This window comes from Palaemon carinicauda, chromosome 17 (genome assembly GCF_036898095.1).
Source record: "Palaemon carinicauda isolate YSFRI2023 chromosome 17, ASM3689809v2, whole genome shotgun sequence".
Classification (NCBI taxonomy): domain Eukaryota; kingdom Metazoa; phylum Arthropoda; class Malacostraca; order Decapoda; family Palaemonidae; genus Palaemon; species Palaemon carinicauda.
The window spans coordinates 48,213,996-48,236,853 of NC_090741.1; the positions used below are offsets into that span (position 1 = coordinate 48,213,996).

Here is a 22,858-nt window from a genome sequence, read left to right on the forward strand (position 1 = left end):
GAAAGTTCGCGACGGCATTCTCTTCCAAAACAAGCCAGTCTCATCCATATTAAAGACTTGTTCCGGCTTGTATCCACCTTCGGCGATAATATTCTTGAACGTCTGGTTCACGTAAGTTTCAGCAGCGGCAGTGTCAGCGGAAGCAGACTCCCCATGCAGGGAAACGCTTTTCAGGGCGAAGCGTTTCTGAAACTTTGCGAACCATCCTTTGCTTGCGGAAAAACGTTTCTGAGGCTGGGAATCAGTGGATGTCCCTGGTTGAGGATCATCTGCATCATCATCATCTTCAGCATGGTTGCCGTCGTCGTCTTTAGGTTCCTTTGCAGCAAAATTCTCATATAAACTCAAAGCCTTTGTTTGGATGGTGTTCGTATCCAAGGCTATGTTCTTCTTCCGGCAGTCGGCAATCCACACAGCTAAAGCACCTTCCATGCGTACGATCGTTTTATTACGCGTTGTAACGACTCGCTTCGCTGATCTGCTAAAGGTGATTGCAGCCGTCTTTCTAATGTTCGCCTCGTCCTTTTTGATATAGCGAACGGTGGATTCGTTGATGCCAAAATGGCGGCCGGCGGCCGCGTAACTTCTACCATCTTTTAACATGTCGAGAAGCGTAACCTTCTCAGCTATCGTCATCATCCTTCGGTGGCGTTTAGGCTCACTACCAGCCTTACTAGAAGCAGAACGCTTGGGAGGCATTGTACAGTAGGATTTAACAGAAAGTTCAACAAAAAGTTCAACTTAAAACAGTCGCACACAGCACAGATTAAACTTCACAAACTTAAGAACGTCTACTCAGCGATACGCGGAAAGAGAAAGTGAACGATCCAGCCCCGCGAGAACTTTGATGCTGCGGGTAGAAGATGCGGGCAAAACTCCAATCACAGGCTAGATAACAAAACTTGAGTTCTGATTCGTCATCTATCAGCACTTGAACCAATCACAACCCGTCTTACAGTACTATGATGCGTTGGTTACTCATAGAAGATGCCCCGCGCATACTGAACGTACGTAGATTAAGTACAATACCGTAATAATAATAAATAATGATAATAATACTGTACAGTAATAATAATAATAATAATAATGATAATAATAATAACAATAATAATTTTATTAACAACAACAACAATAATAATAATAATAACAACAATAATAATAAAAATTTACGTACGCTATTTTACGCCTCTCTCTCTCTCTCTCTCTCTCTCTCTCTCTCTCTCTCTCTCTCGTACGCTTATTCGAAATGTGATTTTTGCAACAAAGAATATTATTGGATGCAGTACTGTACTACGTACGTATACATACAAAAGATTCATGGAAAAGAAGCACATCCATTACAGTACACACCATTCTAATATGGTATGACTGCATCTGATTTGCGTTTCATGTTCGATTTAATTTTACTACGTACTGAATTATCGTATGATCACATTCTCTTTTCGTGTTTTATTTCTTTCTGTGCTGAATTATATATCATATGTAATGCAATGAACAATCAGTAAGAGCAGATATTACTAATTACAGTATTAATGGAATTACAGGTAACAAAATATCGTATTTGGGGGTCTTCAGATTTCGCGGTATTTTCGAATTTTCCGGAAAATCCGCGATATGTATATATATATGGGTTATGGAAAAACCCCGCGAAGTGGTGAATCCGCGATTGTCGAACCGCGAAGTAGCGAGGGTTCACTGTATATGCTTGCCTCCCTTATGGAAGACTATTCTGCCGATTAGTCCGTTGAGTCTAGCCGTTTATCTCATCGATATCCTGGCTTTCAGCCAACCTAACGTTCCTTTGTGCTTACTGTTGACGTTGGCGTAGCTTAGTCACGTCAGTCAGGTTGTTTAGAACCACACTCGATGCGGTCTCGTGTGGTTTTTCAGCCGCATTTGGACGTTAGGCCACTGGCTGATGCTCCTGTTGACGTTCAAGACGTTCACTAACAATCGGAGTTGACTTGTTTTGACGCTGTGCGTCAACCTCCGCATTCTAGAGTTGTTTTGACTGCTCAGTCTAGGCAGTCAAAGCAGTCTCGAGTGGACGCTGTGCGTCCTCACGCACCTGTTATGGTTGACAGTTCAGTTGTTGACAGTTCTCAGACTGTCAAGCAGTTACATGACGTTGCGTTCTGGTCCGCTACTAATGCACCAGTGAGAGACTCAGCTTTTATCGGACAAGGTTCCTGTAGATGAGGAAGTTGCTGTTCTCCCTCCTACTGATATTCCCTTGAGGACTCTGTCAGATGGAGAGGAGCCTAAAGCTGCTTAGCCTCCTATGGACTTTAATTAAATCATGATGATTTTTTTAAGGATCTTCGTCCGGATCTTTTTGTAACTGCTGCTCCTCGTTTGCCTAAACGTCAGAGCTTACGCTAGGCCTAGCTACTTCGAAGCCGTTGTTTTTAAGCTAGTGCTCTCTCGCTCTCCTAGAGAGCGTTACGTTGGCTAGGCGACTGGTTTTTCACCAGGAGGAGTTTGGGGGATACAGCCTTTGCTTTCCCTTCTTTTAAACTGGTTTATAGAGCGAGAGTCTGATATGACACAAGAGAAGTTCTCGGCTTGGGAGTTCATGCCTCTGCCCAGATAGACTTCTCAATTCTGGTAGACTCTCCCTGGCGCCTAGCCAGGAGACGCTCCAAGTTGTTTACAGGTCAATTTCACAGCTGTTGTCGAGCCTTTGAAGTTTTGCTGTACTATTATGTCACGCATAACAAGGCTTTCAGGGATGGTAAACGGTTCCGCCTCAGTCGCTAACCCCGTCTGTTGCCACACCTGCTCCCGTAGACCCTAAATGGGCTTTGCTGCAAGACATGCAGTCCAAGCTTGCATCCTTGATAGAGGACTTAAATGCGGAGAAGAACCTTCTGGCCAACAACCTTCCAACCGGTCAGTTGTGCGCCCTGTTGACGCTGAGGTAACCTACTCGCGTCTGCCAGTTGAGGTGGTTCCTCCACCGATGCGACCCAGTGTGGGTTGCCAGCCGCACGTTGACGTTAAGCGACGCTCGGAGGTGGTTGTTGACGTTCAGGACGTTCAACAACCAGCAGAGGTAACTTGTTTTGACGCAGTGCGTCAACCTCAGCAACCCGGTAGGGTGTTGACTGCACAACCCAGACGGTCTAGACAGTCTCGGGTTGACGCTGTGCTTCCTCGCGCACCCATGGTTGTTGACAGTTCACAGACTGTGCAGCAGTTCCATGATATTGCGTCCGGCTCCGTCACGCATCCACCAGTGTGACCGGATTCAGCGAGCCAGACGTTGCCCACTCCGTTGCCGTTTCCTCATCAGTTTCGGATGAGGAACCCTCTGATGAGGACGTTGCTGAACAACAAGACGATCAGCCCCCAGCCCTGCTATCCATCCAGAAGAGGCTGAAGAAGGAACGCTGCTCAGTCAGGCTGTGGATGAGTCTGGTAGGGACGCTGTCATCCGTGGATCAATTTGTGTCACTAGGAAGACTACACCTCCGTCCTCTTCAATACCATCTAGCTTTTCACTGGAAAAAGGACAAGACGCTAGAAGCGGTCTCAATCCCGGTTTCCGAAAAGATAAAGTCTTGTCTGACTTGGTGAAAGGACAATATCAACCTAAGAGAGGGTCTTCCCCTGGCTGTTCAGACTCCCAACCACGTTCTCTTCTCGGACGCATCGGACGTAGGCTGGGGTGCGACATTAGACGGTCGGGAATGCTCGGGAATATGGAACTCGAGTCAAAGGACAATGCATTTCAACTGCAAGGAGCTACTGGCAGTACGTCTGGCCTGGAAAAGCTTCAGGTCTCTCCTTCAAGGCAAAGTGGTGGAGGTGAACTCGGACAACACCACGGCTTTGGCGTACATCTCCAAGCAAGGAGGGACCTACTCTCTGACGTTGTACGAGATCGCAAGGGACCTCCTCACCTGGTCAAAAGGTCTAAACATATCACTAGTAACGAGGTTCATCCAAGGCAACTTGAATGTCATGGCAGATTGTCTCAGTCGGAAGGGACAAATAATTCCAACAGAATGGACCCTCCACAAGGATGTATGCAAGAGACTTTGGGCCACCTGGGGCCAGCCAACCATAGATCTCTTCGCAACCTCGATGACCAAGAGGCTCCCAATATTTTGCTCACCAATCCCGGACCCAGCAGCAGTTCATATAGATGCCTTTCTCCTAGATTGGTCACATCTAGATCTTTATGCATTCCCTCCGTTCAAGATTGTCAACAAGGTACTGCAGAAGTTCGCCTCTCACGAAGGGACAAGGTTGACGCTAGTTGCTCCCCTCTGGCCCGCGAGAGAATGGTTCACCGAGGTACTTCGATGGCTAGTAGACGTTCCCAGAACACTTCCCCTAAGGGTGGACCTTCTACGTCAGCCACACGTAAAGAAGGTACACCAAGGCCTCCACGCTCTTCGTCTGACTGCCTTCAGACTATCGAAAGACTCTCGAGAGCTAGAGGCTTTTCGAAGGAGGCAGCCAGAGCGATTGCTAGAGCAAGGAGAACATCCACCCTTAGAGTCTACCAATCGAAGTGGGAAATCTTCCGAAACTGGTGCAAGTCAGTATCCGTATCCTCGACCAGTACCTCTGTAACTCAAATAGCTGACTTCCTCTTATATCTGAGGAAAGAACGATCTCTTTCAGCTCCCACTATCAAGGGTTACAGAAGCATGTTGGCATCAGTCTTCCGTCACAGAGGCTTAGATCTTTCCAACAATAAAGATCTACAGGACCTCCTTAAGTCTTTTGAGACCACGAAGGAGCGTCGTTTGGTTACACCTGGTTGGAATTTAGACGTGGTACTAAGATTCCTTATGTCAGACAGGTTCGAGCCGCTACAATCAGCCTCCCTGAAAGATCTCACCTTAAAGACTCTTTTCCTGGTATGCTTAGCCACAGCTAAAAGAGTCAGTGAGATTCATGCCTTCAGCAAGAACATCGGATTCTCATCTGAAACGGCTACATGTTCTCTACAACTTGGTTTTCTAGCCAAAAACGAGCTGCCTTCTCGACCTTGGCCAAAATCGTTCGATATTCCAAGCTTATCGTATGGTTGGAAATGAACTAGAAAGAGTCTTATGCCCTGTAAGAGCTCTTAAGTTCTATTTAAAACGAACTAAACCTTTACGAGGCCCGTCTGAAGCTTTATGGTGTTCAGTTAAGAAACCATCTTTGCCTATGTCAAAGAATGCTTTATCCTATTTTATCAGACTGTTAATACGAGAAGCTCATTCCCATCTGAATGAGGAAGACCAAGCTTTGCTGAAGGTAAGGACACACGAAGTTAGAGCTGTCGCAACTTCCGTGGCCTTTAAACAAAATAGATCTCTGCGAAGTATAATCGACGCAACCTATTGGAAAAGCAAGTCAGTGTTCGCGTCTTTTTATCTTAAGGATGTCCAGTCTCTTTACGAGAACTGCTACACTCTGGGACCATTCGTAGCAGCGAGTGCAGTAGTGGGTGAGGGCTCAACCACTACATTTCCCTAATTCCATAACCTTTTTAATCTTTCTCTTGAAATGTTTTTATTGTTGTTTTTGGGTTGTCCGGAAGGCTAAGAAGCCTTTCGCATCCTAGTTGATTTGGCGGGTGGTCAAAGTCATTTCTTGAGAAGCGCCTAGATTAGAGGTTTTGATGAGGTCCTGTTGTATGGGTTGCAACCCTTGATACTTCAGCTCCTAGGGGTCGCTCAGCATCCTAAGAGGATCGCGAGGCTCCGTAAGGAAGACGTACTTAAAAAGGCAGAGTAATTGTTCAAGTCGACTTCCTTACCAGGTACCTATTTATTTTGTTTAGTTATTTTGATAACTTCTAAAATGAAATAAAAATTCTTAGCTCATATGATGTAAACATATTTTGCTGGTCTCTACCCACCCCCCTGGGTGTGAATCAGCTATTATAATCACCGGCTAAGTTAAATATTGAAAAATGTTATTTTGATAATAAAATAAATTTTTGAATATACTTACCCGGTGATTATAAATTAAAGGACCCTCCCTTCCTCCCCAATAGAGACACAGTGGACCGAGGAGAAAATTGAGTTCTTTGTTTACAATGAGTACTGGGTATCTGAACGACAGATGGCGCTGTTGAGTACACCCCCTACCTGTGTAGCGATCGCTGGCGAATTTTTCCGTAGAGTTTTTCTGTCGAGCAACAGAGTTGCAGCTCTTATAATCACCGGGTAAGTATATTCAAAAATTTATTTTATTATCAAAATAACATTTTTCATGTTTATACTACAACAATGCTCGATAATTTATTGCTTTCGAATATAGCAAGATAATACCCAATCTGTTGTATGCTATAATTGTCTTGGCCTAAATGATTTCCTTCTTTATAGAGTTCTTGGATGAGACTGATTCCTCCTTAGCATATGCTATTTATGGATCGGCTCAGATGTCATCATTCCCTGTTGCCATATTACAGGTGAGATAATCATGAAAACCCGTAAAGTCAATGTTGTTTCTTGTCAGTTTTTCTGTAATTTGTTGGTAAACTTTACTTGTATGCTCATTTTCTTTTCGCAGTTGACCAACCAGTCTGGATTTGTTAACAGCAACAAATTAATTCATTGTTATTGTTTCTAAACTAAATGTTTGAAATTTATTTTCCATAATTGAGGTATTCACAATACTAAGGTCTCCAGAGCTCGTGCTGGTTTTTTTTTTAACCCTTTTACCCCCAGGCTATTTGGGAACTTTCCAACCCTTAACCCCCAGGGGGTTATTTTTTTCCCAGTACATTTTGCAGTATATTTTTTTTCAAATTGCTCTAACAGCCTTAATTTTTGTCATAGAGAGGTCAGATTGGTCTCTTTCTCTTGGAAAATGCCTGAAGTTTCTCAAAAAATTATCAAAAATATGCAAAAAAAAAAAATGTAAATAGCAGTTTTTTGCAAGGACGTACTGGTACGTCCATGGGGGTAAAGGGATGAGTTTTGTGAAACGTACTAGTACGTCCTTTGGGGGTAAAAGGGTTAACAGCAACAAATTAATTCATTGTTATTATTTCTTAACTAAATGTTTATAATTTTTTTTCATAATTGAGGCGTTCACAATACTAAGGTCTCCAGAGCTCAAAGTGCTGGTTTTTTTTTTTTTTTATCTTCTAAAAGCATTGTTCTATTCACATTAAAAAGGGTACTTAGTTCATAAGTCGCCGAGCTACAAGTGTTTGAAAGGGATCTTTATCTTCCTTTTACCACTAAACATGTTTCCATAGACGTTGCTTTATTTATTGCACTATATTAATTTTGTTCTCCTGAAGACGCTTGTGTTATAGAGGGAATATTTTAAACTAATATTTTAGAGAGGGAAGTTTTTATGATGTACTATATGGGATTTGGTTCACAGGTCCCAGCGCTAAACAGCCCATTTGGCAGCACCATGAAAATGACAGAAATTTATAATGAATTATTAAAATTATATTGAAAACTTTAACTCATGGAAAAAGTAATACACATTCACATACATTTAAAGCTTTAAATATTATCAAAATATTTTCATATATAGTAAAATAAATTTGACTAGAAATTTATTGTGTTGGAGATGATTTCTGGAAATAAATTTACTTTTTTTTTTTTTTGCCAAAATTATTATTATGTTTTTTGTTTTTGCAGGTATCTAAGGCTGGAAAGTATGAGGAATACTTGCTCTGCTTCTATGAGTTTGCAGTGTTTGTGGATGCCTGTGGGCAACGGTCAAGAGAACACGACATCAAGTTTACTCGCCTTCCCATTGCTATCGGTTAGTTATTCAAATAGAACTAATTATTTCAGTGAATCTTCCCTAATATACATATACTATATGCATCAAGTATAATTTTATTAATAAGATAAAGGGAAAACATTTCCCGGGATTTGACTAACTTGAAGTGTTTTTCATCTCAACACTAGGTGTCAGAGCTAAGACACTTTATAAGGCAAAAAATCCAACCTTGGTTGAAAATCACCTTATGTCAGGTCTCTTGGAACCAATTAACCTTGTAGGGCGGGGTGTTATTGTACTTGCTTTTGAATTATGATGGTTCCTGCATCCCTCCAGTCCAATTAAGTGGTGGTGGTCTCTTAATAAGTCTCTACTTGAATCAAACTGAGCTTTGGTATAAAGAGGCTTCTTGGCTGTAGTATGTTGGCCAAGTGCCTACCAGATGACATGATGGATTAATACTGTGGTAGATGGTATGAAGGGGGAGGATGAAAATTAGATTTATCTATTTATTCATTTTTATTTTTGGGCCATGAAGTTTGTGCTTCTAAAACAATAGCTTATCGTTTGATTATTAGTATGAAAGTATTAGATTTTATAGCTATAATCCTGTTTTCTTATTATTGTAGTAGACATGTACAGTATTATACATAACTTTTTTTATATATTGAATGAACAGACTAGTACTGTACTGTATAAGATGTAAAGTTTCTTCATTTTTAAGAATTTAAAATTTTATTTTTTCTGCCCTAGGAGGGTGCTACTCGCAAGGTTGTTAAAAATTCTTTGCACTATATCTTTACCTCCAGTTCTATTGCTTTGTGCCTTTTATACCTATTATCTATTTCATTTGGTTTCTTTTCAGGTAGTTCTCTACTTTCTGTAACTTTACATTGATCCATTTTTAATTCTCAATTAGGGGTAAATAAGACTGTGTGGTCTTATTAAACAATACTATAATAGATTTCTTTTACCCAGTGTTTCAGAGACCTTACCTCTACATCATACACCAAAATGCTGTTGAAGTCATTGAAATCCGTCAAGATTCTTTCACTAAAGTAACCAACGATGCAGAATCTGATAGTGACAACAGTCCTCATGTGAGAATGGCTTCACAAACAATGCCTAAGCCTTCGTTCATAGGTAAGTGGGAGTATATATCAGAAGATTACATCCAATAGAAACAATACGAGGAATTTAAAAATTTGTTTCATGTTTTGAGATGACAAATGACTGAAATGAATTGAATTCTTGATATATATTATTATTATTATTATTATTATTATTACTTGCTAAGCTACAACCGTAGTTGGAAAAGCAGGATGCGATAAGCCCAGGGGGCCCCAACAGGAAAAATAGCCCAGTGAGAGGCAAGGAAACAAGGAAAAATTAAATATTTTAAGAATAACAACATTAAAATAAATATTTCCTATATAAACTATAAAAACTTTATCAAAACAAAAGGAAGATATATTTTGCATAAGGAATAAATAAAAGAAGAGAAATTATATCAGGATTATATAATTTGGAAAGTAATTAACTGAATCTTATGGTACTTGTGTCTGAGTAATGGAAGATAGATATTTTACACTCGAGGTAAATTTCATTGCAATGATTCATTACATTTGTCATTCATTTCTTTTCCTCTCATTACTTTCATGCCATAATATTTGTATGTTGGTATGTATGCATTTTTTAAAAGATGAAGGCTAGTCATTTATGCCAATTATATTTGGAATTTTGTGTTAAGTAAAATGCAGGGTTGTTGACGAGTTGTATTTGCATTTACAGGTGTTGGTCAGAATCCTAGGAGTATCCTTGTAACTTCAAAAAGTCATGATAAACTAGAAGTGATCCAGGTGTCTGCCAAATTCCCAGATGATTGCGACATGTCATCGTCTTGGGGGACGTTGCCCAACATGTCTTCAATAAGGTAACCGAGTGTGTTTCAATCCTTAATCCATATTGTATAATTACACATCATAGTATCTATATAGATGAAAGGTAGCATACTTTCAGTATCATGATGAATATGTGAATTTCCTTTTTTTAAGAAATTTCCTATTCCTGTATAAATAGAATTGGTACATTTAGGATTCCTTCCTATTTTTGATGGGCTCCAAGTGTTTTTACTAAATGTGTAGACTTTAAATATAAATAGCCTTTTTTATTTTATCTCTGCATTGACTAACATAATTTGATCTCTTTAAAAAGTTCAAGATTAAAATCTACTTTGTTATTAAGTGGACAGTCTCAAGCTAATCTCCTGTTAATGTTCATTCTCTCAACAGATTGAAGTCTCAACAATTTCCCCTTACACTGCTTCCTTCCCTTAAGTTTTTATTTGTTCCTTTCGTTTGCTTTTTATTGTCCAGGTATCTTACTAAGACTTCAGCTTATCTCAACTTTTACCTTGACTTAGAAAACTAATCCACGAAAACCATAAGCCAAGAAATATGATTCAGTGGTTTTGTTAAGCTGATTAATGACAAATGAATAACCATGATTGTTATTACTAGCTAAGTTACAACCCTAGTTGGGAAAGTAGGATGCTATAAGTCCAAGGGCTCCAACAGAGAAAATAGCCTAGTGAGGACAGGAAATAATGAAACACATAGAATAGTTTGCCGGAGTGTATCCTCAAGCAAGAGATTTCTAATTCTAGACAGTGGAAGACCATGGTACATAGGTCTGATTTTGGATTGTCCTTTGAGAATAAGTAATAAGTTGAGGACAATATCTTGTGTAAATAGTATATTGCCATTTCTCTCAAGGCCATCAAGTGTGTAAGATGACAATATATCATATAGTATATGCTTATGCATTTCTTTGTTTAGTCATATCAAGTGTGTAAGATGACAATATATCATATGTGATTATACATTTCTTTGTTTAGTCGTCAGAATAGATTGCATTCTCCATTTATGCTGTAATTTTTTGTTTTGCTTATCTTCTCCTGCCCATATGATTTAGTTTTAAAAGTTTTCTTTGCTCTTCTATACCCATTTACTATATCACGTATTACTTCATGTTTTAGACGTTATATAAATTGATCGGGGATTTGTCAATATAATGTCAAGATTTTTTTTTTTTTTTCAGTGACAGTAAGTCTGATGTAGCATCCATAACAAGTTCAGAAGTGGACCCCAGTGCAACTAGAAAAGTACACTTCAGTGAGCAGTCATCAGCCAAGAATTAATATTACTTGCCTTTTCTATTTATTTTGGGTTTAAATCTCACTTTAATTGGCAAAAGAAATATTTTCAAGAATTAGTTGCTTTACAGGTCATTGATTTTCATAGTCAAAAAGTCACAAGTAAGACTATAGTTAGATTACAGGTTTCAGCAGGGTAAATCTACCGGCTTTAGTGGGGTTAATGTGTGTTCTAAAGAGATATTGATTAAGCCTGACTGGTTAGATAAAATATTAATAATCATGAAAATTAAGTAACTACCAAATGGAAAGGGAAGCCCTTGTGAAACATCTATGCAAGTGGCAAAAGCTAATGAATTATTGTATGAAAATCTTTTTGATGTCAGTTTATCAAACCTTGTGCTTAGTGTGTCGAGCAACAATAGTTCCAAAGCAAACAATAAGATTAAAGAATGTGAATATGAATGTTGTATATCTTTATAATTTAGATTAAAGTCAATTCATTCTAAAACCCTGATATTACGTCATATGTTTCTCGCTGTGCTATTAGCTTAGAAAAAAAATGAATCATGGTTGTACAAGTGGCTGAAAAACTTTTTGGGAATTTTCAACTACATTAAGTAACTGCTTTACAAGTGGGTATAAAAAATAGTGCTTGCAATATACTTTTGCTCAAAGGCCTCCAGTCTTCTAGAGGTTCATGATTACCAAGGGTAGACATGGACTTCTCTTACCACCCTTCTGATGTAAGGACATGGGTACTAATATTTCTCTTGACTTTTATTTTGAAATTTGTCGTTTTGGTTTTAGAATATTTCATATAAACATGATTGTAAATACATTTATAAAGATCTTATGTTGGCACTTATAATTTAAGCATACATTTTACTCTATTTTTTTTTTATAATTTAAGCTCGTCTAGCTATTATTGCTTCAAAGTTGTGCTGTTGTTTTGTAACAATTAGAGAACAGGCACTGAGAAGTCATTTGCTTGAATGTAGGTACTTCTACAGCTTATAATAGCTTGTACAATGAAATTCTGTTTTTCCTTATAGTGGAAGAAGGAAGTTATTTTGAATGGAAAAGTGCCTTTTAATTTAAGGAATATTTCAGTTAAGAAAACGAACAAACTAGGGCTTGCAAAATTCCTAGTCACTGATTAGTCTTTATTTCATAGCTCCTTTTAGCTTTCACTCTTTATCTATATTGTTCCTTACGTAAAAATTTTTTACAAGTCTTCGTAGGTTTAAGTTTTGCGCCTGGACTTAACAGACAAATTTCTTACGACTAGACTAACTACTTCAAAGACATCTTGTCTGTGGTTACTTTCAAAATGAATTTTGTTATTGTTTTAGATTTTGTTGATCATAGTTTTTTCTTAAATGAAAGAACAAATCATACAAATGTACTATAATCACCAGTCAAATTTGCCTTTGTGCTGTCCATCTTTAACTCCTGTATATTATCACTGTTTCATCAATACTGTATTGTAATGGAGATTTTTTGCAATATCTATGTAAACAAGTTTCTTCTTTAACTTTTCTGTGTACTATATATAAATATTTTTTTTAAATACAATTTTCTTTGAATTTAGACATCTCATGGCCCTTATATAATTCAGAATGTTTTGTTAAAAACAAATATTGAGTGAATAGCATATATTTGCAATTAATGCAAGGCATATTTTCTACTAATTGGTGTGAATTTAGTATATGTTATTGTCATAACAGTTTGAGTATAAATGTATTATTAGGTTACTGTCTTGACAAGGGAGTCAACCTCTTAGGTCTTACATTATTATGGTTAACCCTTTTACCCCCAAAGGACGTACTGGTACGTTTCACAAAACTCATCCCTTTACCCCCATGGACGTACCGGTACGTTCTTGCAAAAAACTGCTATTTAAATTTTTTTTTGCATATTTTTGATAATTTTTATAGAAACTTCAGGCATTTTCCAAGAGAATGAGACCAACCTGACCTCTCTATGACAAAAATTAAGGCTGTTAGAGCAATTTAAAAAATATATACTGCAAAATGTGCTGGGAAAAAAATAACCCCCTGGGGGTTAAGGGTTGGAAATTTCCAAATAGCCTGGGGGTAAAAGGGTTAAAGAAGGTTAAATTTGTTACTATATATAGATACTGTTTATTAATGAATATAAAAATACATTACCATTCATACCATGGTGTTGGTTCAATACCAAAATAATTACAGCAATACTTCTTTTTGGGACGGCATGTCTACACAATAAAATGCACTCCAAGGGTTTGGTTTAGGAACTAGAATGTTCTTGCACTTAAAAGTTACAGACATTTTATATTTAACATTTCAGACAATTTAAATTCGTTTTTGCACTTAACTTAGCACATAATTTAAATGTGTATGGAGACAAGTGTGTCATACAGTAATTAGGTTCTAGATGTGTATAGTGTATGTGAAAAGCTTCAATTTTGTCTTGGTAAGGCACTTGTTTATGCATAGAAATAAAGAATTTTTAGAAAAAAAAAATGTGAATTTTTAGTTAAAATTGTTTCGTTAATGATTTAATTTGGTATTTAGTAAAATAATTATATTCCTGGAAGTGAAACAAATTGTTTTATAAAATATATAACCTGCAAAATGTCGTATTAAAGTAATTTGAAAAATAAGTTTTGCAGATAAATACCTAATTATAACACTTATCTTAATGCACATTTAAATTATCTGTAAGGTCAAGCGATTTAGCACAGAAGAGGATTGTCTACTTCACATATCCTTGGTCAATTACAATTGTAGTGTTGATCCTCGATTCTGTACTTTCATCTTTAGATTATTCATAAGTCAAAATACTCTTAAAAACATAATAACATTACACTAAATACCCATTTTCATATCACAGAAGTAAAAGATAACAATATAATACTGTGTTAAGTTTGAAAACATTGAAAATCTACTCGTCCTTTGAAACCAAGAGGTTTTTTTCAGGTAAACTTATTGGAATTGTTACATCCCAGCAATTAAAGATGTAGAACATAAAAAACAGGGATATGTTACAGGAATCCCAATATTAAATACAATAGAGTGAATCTTTTTTCACCAACTTCCAACCTTTATTCTTCATCATGCAAGTTTTCATATCCGTCTTCCTTCTGTAGAGTTCTCTGTCCTGTGCACTTAATGCTTTTTAATATTCTGGTCAATCAGTGATAGTTAGTTGAGAAATTAGGAGCATAAAATTATTATAGATTAGTTAGAGTCCACAGTTACATTTCGTAACTTTCACTATGGCTTCTTTAAAAAAAAAAAAATTAAATATGGAGGAATAGTAAATTTGAGTTAAAAGTTGACAGTTGGTAAGAGTGGGTAAAAAAAATAATTTGAAATCTAAAATTTGTATTTTTCCTAGCAATACAAACCCGAGTCCTTTAATTAGGGAGATTACTTGAGCACAAGCTGGAATGGGACTTGAAACTTGGATAATAAGTCGTTACCCAACTGATGAGGGTGCGGAGCAAGTAGGAGCTACTCCCTCCGCACCCTTTCCAGTCATAAAGTCTTCACTTTTGACCTTTTGGCCAAGGACAGAGGGGTGGTTGAGGAGGGAAGTTGGTTTGTATGGCTAGAAAAAATACTAATTACAGTACTTTAAAAAAGTCAATTGTTCCTACGTCTTGTACAAACCTCATCCCTTGATTAGGGAGACTCACTGCTTAGTGGTTGGAAGTCCCCTGAAACCCAAAACTAGATGGTTTAAATTCTTCCCTGGAAGTGATTAACGCTCGATCTAAGCGAGGACCACCACCACCCCTATCTGCTTTTCATATGAATGAAAGACCGATAGAACTAGAGCTGTGCGTGTATCCAATCAAAACTGGAGATCCCCTTCCCCCGAGGGACATCAGTTGGAAACAAATACCAGGCAAATATTAGTGGGTTGGCATAAGATCCACCATCCCCTTGCTTAATAAAGGAGAATTGGAAGATACACTTCCTTAAACTTGAAGAATGGAGCTCGTAAGTGAAACTCGCCAATATGTAACGTTTTGACTGCTTTGTCCCCCCTGCAAGGAGGGACAGAAGAATAAAGACCCCGTCACTCTACCGTTCATTCCAGACTTATATCTACACGTTATCATACACATGATAAATCCTTGTCCCATAAGGGAGCTCGACTGGTTCCACAATTAGTTGAGCGACCACCACAAATGCCGTGAAGGTGGTCTGTCTTCCGGCCTTTACCACATGGCCCATTGACAGATTTCTGCTGAAGGCTAGGGTGGCACCAAAGGCCCCGAATTTGTAAGTACTGCTCTCAGTAATGGAAGATGAGAAAGTCCACAATCTGTGTTAAAATTGAGCCAAAATTTCTTTTCACAACACCAATCGAATAAGATGGACATCTTAACCCGGTGGAACAACTGTAGGGGACATCCAGACATTTCCTGTGCAGAGGCTCGTGAAAGCCTTTAGCTCAAAGGAGATGCTGATTAATCTCTACCCACGAAGAGCCAAGGACTACACACCCTTGGGTTACTTCTGCGGATGGGGCTGACCGAGAAGAGCAGGCCACAGGGTAGCTTCGTCGGCAGCTCTACCAGAAGAGCAAGCAGATTGGGATACCACTAGACAGGTCATCTGGGTCATCCTAATTCTTGGAGTAATCAACCTTCTTGTGATTACAGGCCAGATCAGATTAAAACACTGCTCACGGGGACGGAATGGGAAAGTAGAACCCAGGGAGCTTCCTGTTCTGCCGTTTACCAAAAAGGTTGAATTCCAGGGAGTCCTTGAGGGCAAGAAGCCTTCCTCTCCCAGAGGATTTAGTGACCAATCAGCTCTTACAACTCCCCTGGTAGCAGAGAGTGTCTGCTAGTACTTTAATCTTTTCGAACACTCCACAGCATGAAACACCTGGATGCCTTGCCTGGCCACAAAAATGGTCACCATGGTCATTGCTTCCGCTGCCTAGTGTGTAGGGGCAGCAGGATTTCGCTTGACCTACTGGATCTGAGTGATTTCTCAGACCTGCAGATCTGATCATCCATCATCCACTCGGTCCAGGCGAGGCTTGAAGTGGGTTTCAATCTTTGAGGGGGCCTAAAGTGCCAGCCAATGACTAAAGTAACAAAAGCCAGAGCTACAGTTGCCTTGTCCAGGCTGTTGCACTCATGAATGAATGGCAAGGACTTTTACCACAGAACTCTCTAACTCAGGTTAGTTTGACCCAGCGGACTCTGAATTGTGACATCCTGGCCACGAAAAACCTCATCCCTAGCTAAGACTGAAGGTGAGGAAGCATCCTACAGAGACTCTCCTACCCCCTCACGAGTACTATAATTCTAAGCTGAAGACAGACCCAATAACGTAATCCGGAGCTGACAAAGGCCTGGACAGACCAACGGCAATGGGAGGAGAACTCCCAGCAGAAGTAGGAAAAGTACTTCTACTGTGGGTCGAGGCAGAGTTAAGCATAGGCCTGTGCTCCGAGGCACAGGGAACAAGTATGTCTCATATCATCGGCCTACCAAAGCACACATTTACTTAAGTATGCCCTTAATAGGTGCCATCTTATTCAACCAATCAAGAGGCTCAGCAGTTTAAGGATACATGGAAGTCCAGTGACCTGGAAGGATGGGAGATGGAGATAGCTACAGCTACTCTAACCTTTTGGGAACAGAAAATGTACAGTTCTGTCCTGGCCTGCCACTGGGGTAGCCACAGTCCCGGGGGCAACAGCACGGGGCAGGGACACCAGATCCCGGCCAAGGACCAAGACCCTAGGACTAGTGGCACAGGGGCAGGGCACAAGGAACCCTTGGCACTTGTGAAGGCAGAATCCATATAAACGATGAGAACGGTCATAAGATTGTCTTTCGCCACATCATGTACAGTAATGGAAAAGCAGGAATAAAAGATACCAGAATTTCTGTGAGTTTAGTCACGAAAGAACATGTGAAAAGAGTGATCACATAGCATCATGTAAGCACAGTGAATACCTGAACCTTGTACCAAAGTGCATTCTCAGGGAGGTAAGCATTTCCGATTTGTTACGTAACACGAGGCAAAAACATGCTAGGTGTCCAATTTAGTGAGGTTAGTGACAGACCTTTCCTCCTGATTGAGAAAACAAGAGGATGATCTCGTACGAAACCAAGTACGTACTAGAAACAGGCGTGTGAGCAATTCTATCACGAACTGCTCCGCACTGGGTATGAATTTGAAATGTACTACCTCTCTTGGTGCATACCATCCTCACCTACTCAACTGACACCTACACAGTTGAAGATAGTCAGAGGCACGCAACTTAGTTGACCAGACCTTTTTCTTCGGGCACTGCAATCGGTATAAGACCGACCACGGTTGCAAAACAGCATACAGTATACCAATATCTCTTCCCCTAAGGGAAGAAGAGAGGGATATATTCCTGGAAAGAACAGAAAGGTGAGCCATTATTCCTACCAGCAGTGCGTTCACTCGTTCTTGCGAGAAACGATCACAGGTAGCCGCCGTATGAGCATCTGCACCACATGCAGACGTATTTTTGGTTAAGGAACATTCCCAGTGCATATTCTCTCATCTCAAAAAACATGCTGGAGAATGTAGAACTATAAGTTTTTAGTCTTACAAGAAGGCAAATTGAGGCTCTCAAAAGAAGATAGCCTAAACATGGAGGTGAGGGTCCGCTGAAGGAGATCATCTTCTATCCTTTTTCCTGCAAGAATGTGCACACACCAGAAAAGACTCATGAATGCAACTCCTACAGATCAGTCTTTAGGACTTCTCCATCTAAAATGGTAAAAGAAGGGTAGTATGGGATGAGACAAAGGAGCACTCTTTGGTGTCCTCTCAGTATCTCTCAAGGTAGTCTTACTGTTTTTCTATGGTGGAGGGAATCACAGGGAGTCCTGGAGCAAACAATCTCTCCCACAGGGAGAGAAACAGTAAGAGCCACATGTCCCCAACTCCTACTGTACAGTCATTTACGATTAATTCATCCATTAAAGAAATTGGCTTAACATAATATTAATTTCCTTATACTGCAATTATTTATGGATCAGGAAACATTAGTTTCGTAAAAGCTTGTTATCAAGAGACTGGTTGTACTCTGGCTTATGATTCATTCAAATTTTTGTTGTGATAATGCTATTGTCTTATGTACCATAGATTGTTCACGGTGTGCAAATAGCTATCCATGAGTGAAACAGTGTAAGAATGTTTACAGACGGAAAACCTCTCAGGACATTTTCCTCCTCACGCCAAATACATTTATATCTCCCTTATAACCATAATTATGTAAAAATCATTAATAATATCCAGAAAATAAATAACGTACTTAAGTACTGTGAAACATATACCAGAATATTAACACAAGGAACTTTACCAACTCAAATATTTCACGCAGAAGAGTAAAAATAAATATAGCTCAATTACAAGAACAGAATAAACATGAAATTGGGTATTAATATTTGTTCCCTTTTAGTAGTTTGGTAGAATATTCTGGCATTTGTTGAAAATGATGAGAATAGCTAGGGTCCATAGCTGCCATGTCTGACATTAGAATAAAAATATCTACACTAAAGCTAAAACATATTCATCCTTTTATATCGCTGTAACTTTAAACAGGGCTTCATGACAAGTATACAGATTAAATATGACTTGAAAAAAACTGATAATTACTTTTGAGAGCATAAGATTCTTGAAATTAAACTGACAACTGAAATGAAAATTTTGCTAAATATAAAGTTCTGAACAATGAGACTTGAAAAACAAAACTGATACCTGGTCATTATTTTTGAGAGCATAAGATTTTTAAAATTAAACTGACATCTGAAATGAAAATTTTGCTAAATATACAGTACTGTACATCTGAACAATAAGACTTTTGTTACTTAACTGAACAAATAGGAAGTACCTGCTAAAGCTCATTCTTTTGCCTGAAAGCATCTTTTGTGTCTACACAAATACAAGCATTGCTTTGCGCATCTTTATAAGAAGCACAGCCTAAGGCCATGGTTGCTGTGTAGAGTAATTTGGCCCCTCCTTTGCACGTCTTAGAGGAAAACATATCCATGTCTTTTTCGTTTTCTTTGCAGGTATTATATAAGCAACTTTTAAACTTCCTGTCACAAACTTCCTTGTCACTACCACACGTATCATAGCACAAGTCGTGCTCGTTGCAGCATCCTTCCATTTCCGGCCGTGAAAGGTCTTCCTTGTCAAAGAAGACCCCCAGTGAACCACATCCATTGAAATCCGGGACGTGCTTTGGATTCGGAATAGGAATTTTGTTGCTGCGACATGAATATACGCAGTCTTCTTCAACAGTTGAATCAACAAAATTTTCTACAAATTTCATAGTTCGTGTGAGAATCTTTAATCCATTGTTTACATTAACCGCCACTTCTTTTAGGGTTTCCTGAGCTTGAGCCATACTCTGGTATAATGTCTCAAAATAACTTTCTCCAAATGCTTGACTTGATGTCAGAAAAAGCGTTAGCAAAATATAAAATTTCATTTTGTAATACTGTATACCTTATAGATTCTGTGAAGAAAAATCATCCACTAACTTTATCAACTTGAATATTCCAGCACGGGAAGCCTTAAATGGTTTACCTCTAACGATTCAACGAGTGGCTGGGAGTGTCCCAAAGGTTATCTGAAAGAAGACAAATGAAACTTTTCAATATATGTTCAACATGAAGACTGCTTCATGCATTAGCAGTATTTGAAGTAATGACTAATGGTAAGAGGGGAATAAAGAAGCACAAATAATTCAACTACAGTATCTCATATACAAAAAGGCACAAATTAGAAGCACTATAAATTTTAAAATATTTTAAAAATTTCAGTGTCGTACATATTTCATTACCCGTTAAATTTTCATGGTACAGTACAGGTATACAGGCCATCATTTTACAATTGCATCTAATTGCAGAAACTAGTTACTAACAAGGCTGTTATCAAAGCACCCCAATTTAGGAGTAAAGCTAGCGGTTATTATTATCATAATTATTACTACTAAGCTACGACTCTAATTGTCAAACCAGGATGTTACAAGCCATGGAGATTCAACAGGGAAAGTAACCCAGTGTGGAAAGGAAATTGATATAATATACAGTGTATGAGAAGTAACAAATAAAAAACATAAAATATTTTATGATCAGTAACAAAGTTCAAATAGATCTTATACATAACTATGAGGAGAGACTTATGTCAACATGCTCAACATAAAATAATTCGCAACATGTTTTGACTTCTGAAGTCCACCCGATTCAACTGTGAGATTGGGAAGATTATTCCACAATCTGATCAAAGCTGGAATAAAACTATTTAGGAGTGAGCCTTATGATTGGGAAGATAAAACTGTTAGATTTAACTGTATACCTAGTACAGCCAGCCATCCTAATTCACGGGGGTTCGGTTACAGAGACAGGCGAGAATCTGCGAACACTTGCTGCCCTACGGTGGATTAACGCCTAACCTATCAACTCACTGCCCATTGCCTATGCGCGGTAAACTAGCACACTCAGTAACCCACTTTATTGCCTAATATTGTTTTTACCTGGTTCATATCACAGTATAACTATTATGTTAATAAATGAACACATTTAAATATGTGTACACAAGTCATCGCCACACTTATATGTACATGTAATACTGTACATTCAGTAACAACAAAACACTTGTTCCTATCTAACAACACTTACTGATACTGCAGTGCATATGACTGTAATATATGTACAGTATTATCACTACAGTACAGCTTAATCAGGTAAGGTAACACTCGTAAGTGATTGGTGTTTTCAGCAGTTCGACTTGCACCATTCAAACTCGCCGTACACTTAGCCTATATATACGTTACTACATGTACTCTAAAGTACAGTATTTTGTATACAGTATTGTACAGTAGTTAATCTAACAATAACACTAATATACAATGAATATACTAATGCATAAATTTAAAAAAATAGTATTAGTACAACACCATTAACCATTTACTTACAAAGTTCTACACAGTAAGTCTGAAGCATAATGCAACTTGAGCCGTTGACCGTTAGGCAGTATTTCTCATAACATACACAAGCAGTAATTTTCCAACTATATATGGTATGATTATGAATATCTGCCATTATTGTATGGTATGGTACTTTATTCTTATGGGTTGCACTATACCAAAATTCCAGTTTCACACTAAGATCCCTCGTAATTGTTTTAGGCAATCGTATCATCATCATCTCCTCCTATGCCTATTAACGCAAAGGGCCTAACCTGTTTCTGTACAGGTAATCATATACTGTACTTTATTTCTAGGCAAACAAGATTTTACCTTAAGAAATTGAAGAGTGCTAGTCATTTTGGCCTGTTCCTCTTCATCACTAATGGGTACTGTGGTATGAAAACTTACTTGTAGATTAACTAAAATGTGAACTCTACTGTTATTGACTAAGTCCATTGTTTACTTTTGGACAGCTGATGGTGGGTTATTGCGCATGCATTATTCACGACATAATTATTTTCTGGCATTTTGAACCAATTAAAAGCTTTCAATTACTTTATTTATGCATAAATTCCAAGCTGTTGTTTTACAACAACCCTTTTTCCCTTTAATTTTCAGTTCCATCACGGCTGCCATTACAATAGCGTGTCTCCCAAGAGGCGAGTTCAATATACTCCCTGCTCACTATACTGTATAATAGTTGTTGTTCATCTGGAAGTCAAATATATCACCGAAATAATCACCAAACCATGTACCACTTGCCAGATCCATACAAACCTACTAATAATATTTAATTGCAAGTGAAGTGGGCATTGACGGAGCAAACGCCAATTGAGGGAAGTGATATAAATTATAATCAAGTAGAATATAGCCTAATTTTATGATAAATACATGAATCATATATAAAGTATAGTCTCCTGACTTATTGGGTATCTTGTGTTTTAAGTCTTTCTAACTATTATTAATTGAACAAACCAGTGGTTTATGGAGCTTAAACAACCAAAATTGGTCTCCCACAGGGATCCTGCATATTAGATTTTACATAAGGGTCTAGGAAAAGTAATAAATAAGTGATTTGTACCAATAATCATGGTCAGAAATAGATAAAAGACAAGCTAACCAGTAAGTCCATGTATTTGGCTTGTAATCAAAATATAATACCATTACCTTGTTTTACATTGGGGGAACACAAAAGCATGGGATTTGCACCATAATAACAATCAAAGATATATAAAACACCCCAAAGGCTCCTGTGGCCTCAGCTAAAATAGGGGTGGGAGCCTTTGTATATCAGCGGTCAGTTCCTCCCGCGTAGATGAAAAATGGACATCAACCAATCTAAAGTTTCCCCCTAACCTAACCTACAAGCCGTGTCCTTACCTACTTACCTAACCTTGGGGCTAACCCCACCCTGCGACCCCCCTTACACTGCCATATTCTAAGTTAGCCATAATAATACATACAGGTAGCCGCTGTCATACATACACCCCTGGGGGTGTATGTACAATAGCGGCTACCTGTATGTATGACGACGGCTGACTAAGAATACGGCAGTGTTAGGGGAATTGCAAAGGGGTATTCACCCCCTGTTAGGTAATTAGGTAAGGGCACAGCTTGTAGGTCAGGTGGGGAGGGGTTAAGTTAGTTGGCGTCCATATTTTATGCTCGCTGGAGGAATTGGCCGCTGATATACAAAGGCCCCCTAAAAAGACAAAAGATAAAAAGGTAGGTTGTATGTATGATAGGGGCACCTGTATGTATTATTATGTCTAATTTGGAATACGTCAGTGTTAGGTAAGTACAATAATACCGTAAGGACACGGCCTGTAGGTTAGGTTAGGGGGGAGAGTTTAGGTTAGTTGTCGTCCATTTTTAATGAACACGTGAGGAACTGGCCGCTGATATACAAAGGCCCCAATAAGGGTAATCTAATAAAAATCTATAACTTTGTTAATAGAGATTTCCACCAGGAGTATATGGGATTCAAAATAGTGTATTTGCAAAGATCTACTTAATATTATGAGT

General features: G+C 38.5%; 2 protein-coding genes across 2 annotated transcripts in view; one reads left to right on the forward strand and one right to left on the reverse strand.

Annotated features, from left to right (window-relative positions):
• sti (sticky) overlaps positions 1-13,876 on the forward strand; it is a 103,784-nt gene extending 89,908 nt beyond the window's left edge. The window contains exons 36-40 of the mRNA XM_068390971.1: positions 6,336-6,421; positions 7,614-7,740; positions 8,680-8,844; positions 9,493-9,634; positions 10,801-13,876. Coding sequence (XP_068247072.1) covers positions 6,336-6,421; positions 7,614-7,740; positions 8,680-8,844; positions 9,493-9,634; positions 10,801-10,900 — 620 coding nt within the window. The 3' untranslated portion in view covers positions 10,901-13,876. The remainder of the gene's footprint in view (positions 1-6,335; positions 6,422-7,613; positions 7,741-8,679; positions 8,845-9,492; positions 9,635-10,800) is intronic.
• Positions 12,991-19,461, reverse strand: LOC137656732 (group XIIB secretory phospholipase A2-like protein). Its single transcript, XM_068390972.1, has one exon. It carries the CDS (start codon positions 19,349-19,351, stop codon positions 18,752-18,754), a length of 600 nt encoding a protein of 199 aa, XP_068247073.1. The 5' UTR covers positions 19,352-19,461; the 3' UTR covers positions 12,991-18,751.
• Between the last annotated feature and the right edge of the window lie 3,397 nt (positions 19,462-22,858).

Excerpts from the sequence above, each read along its gene's own strand:
- LOC137656732 (XM_068390972.1), bottom strand. The coding sequence starts at position 19,351 with ATGAAATTTTATATTTTGCTAACGCTTTTTCTGACATCAAGTCAAGCA.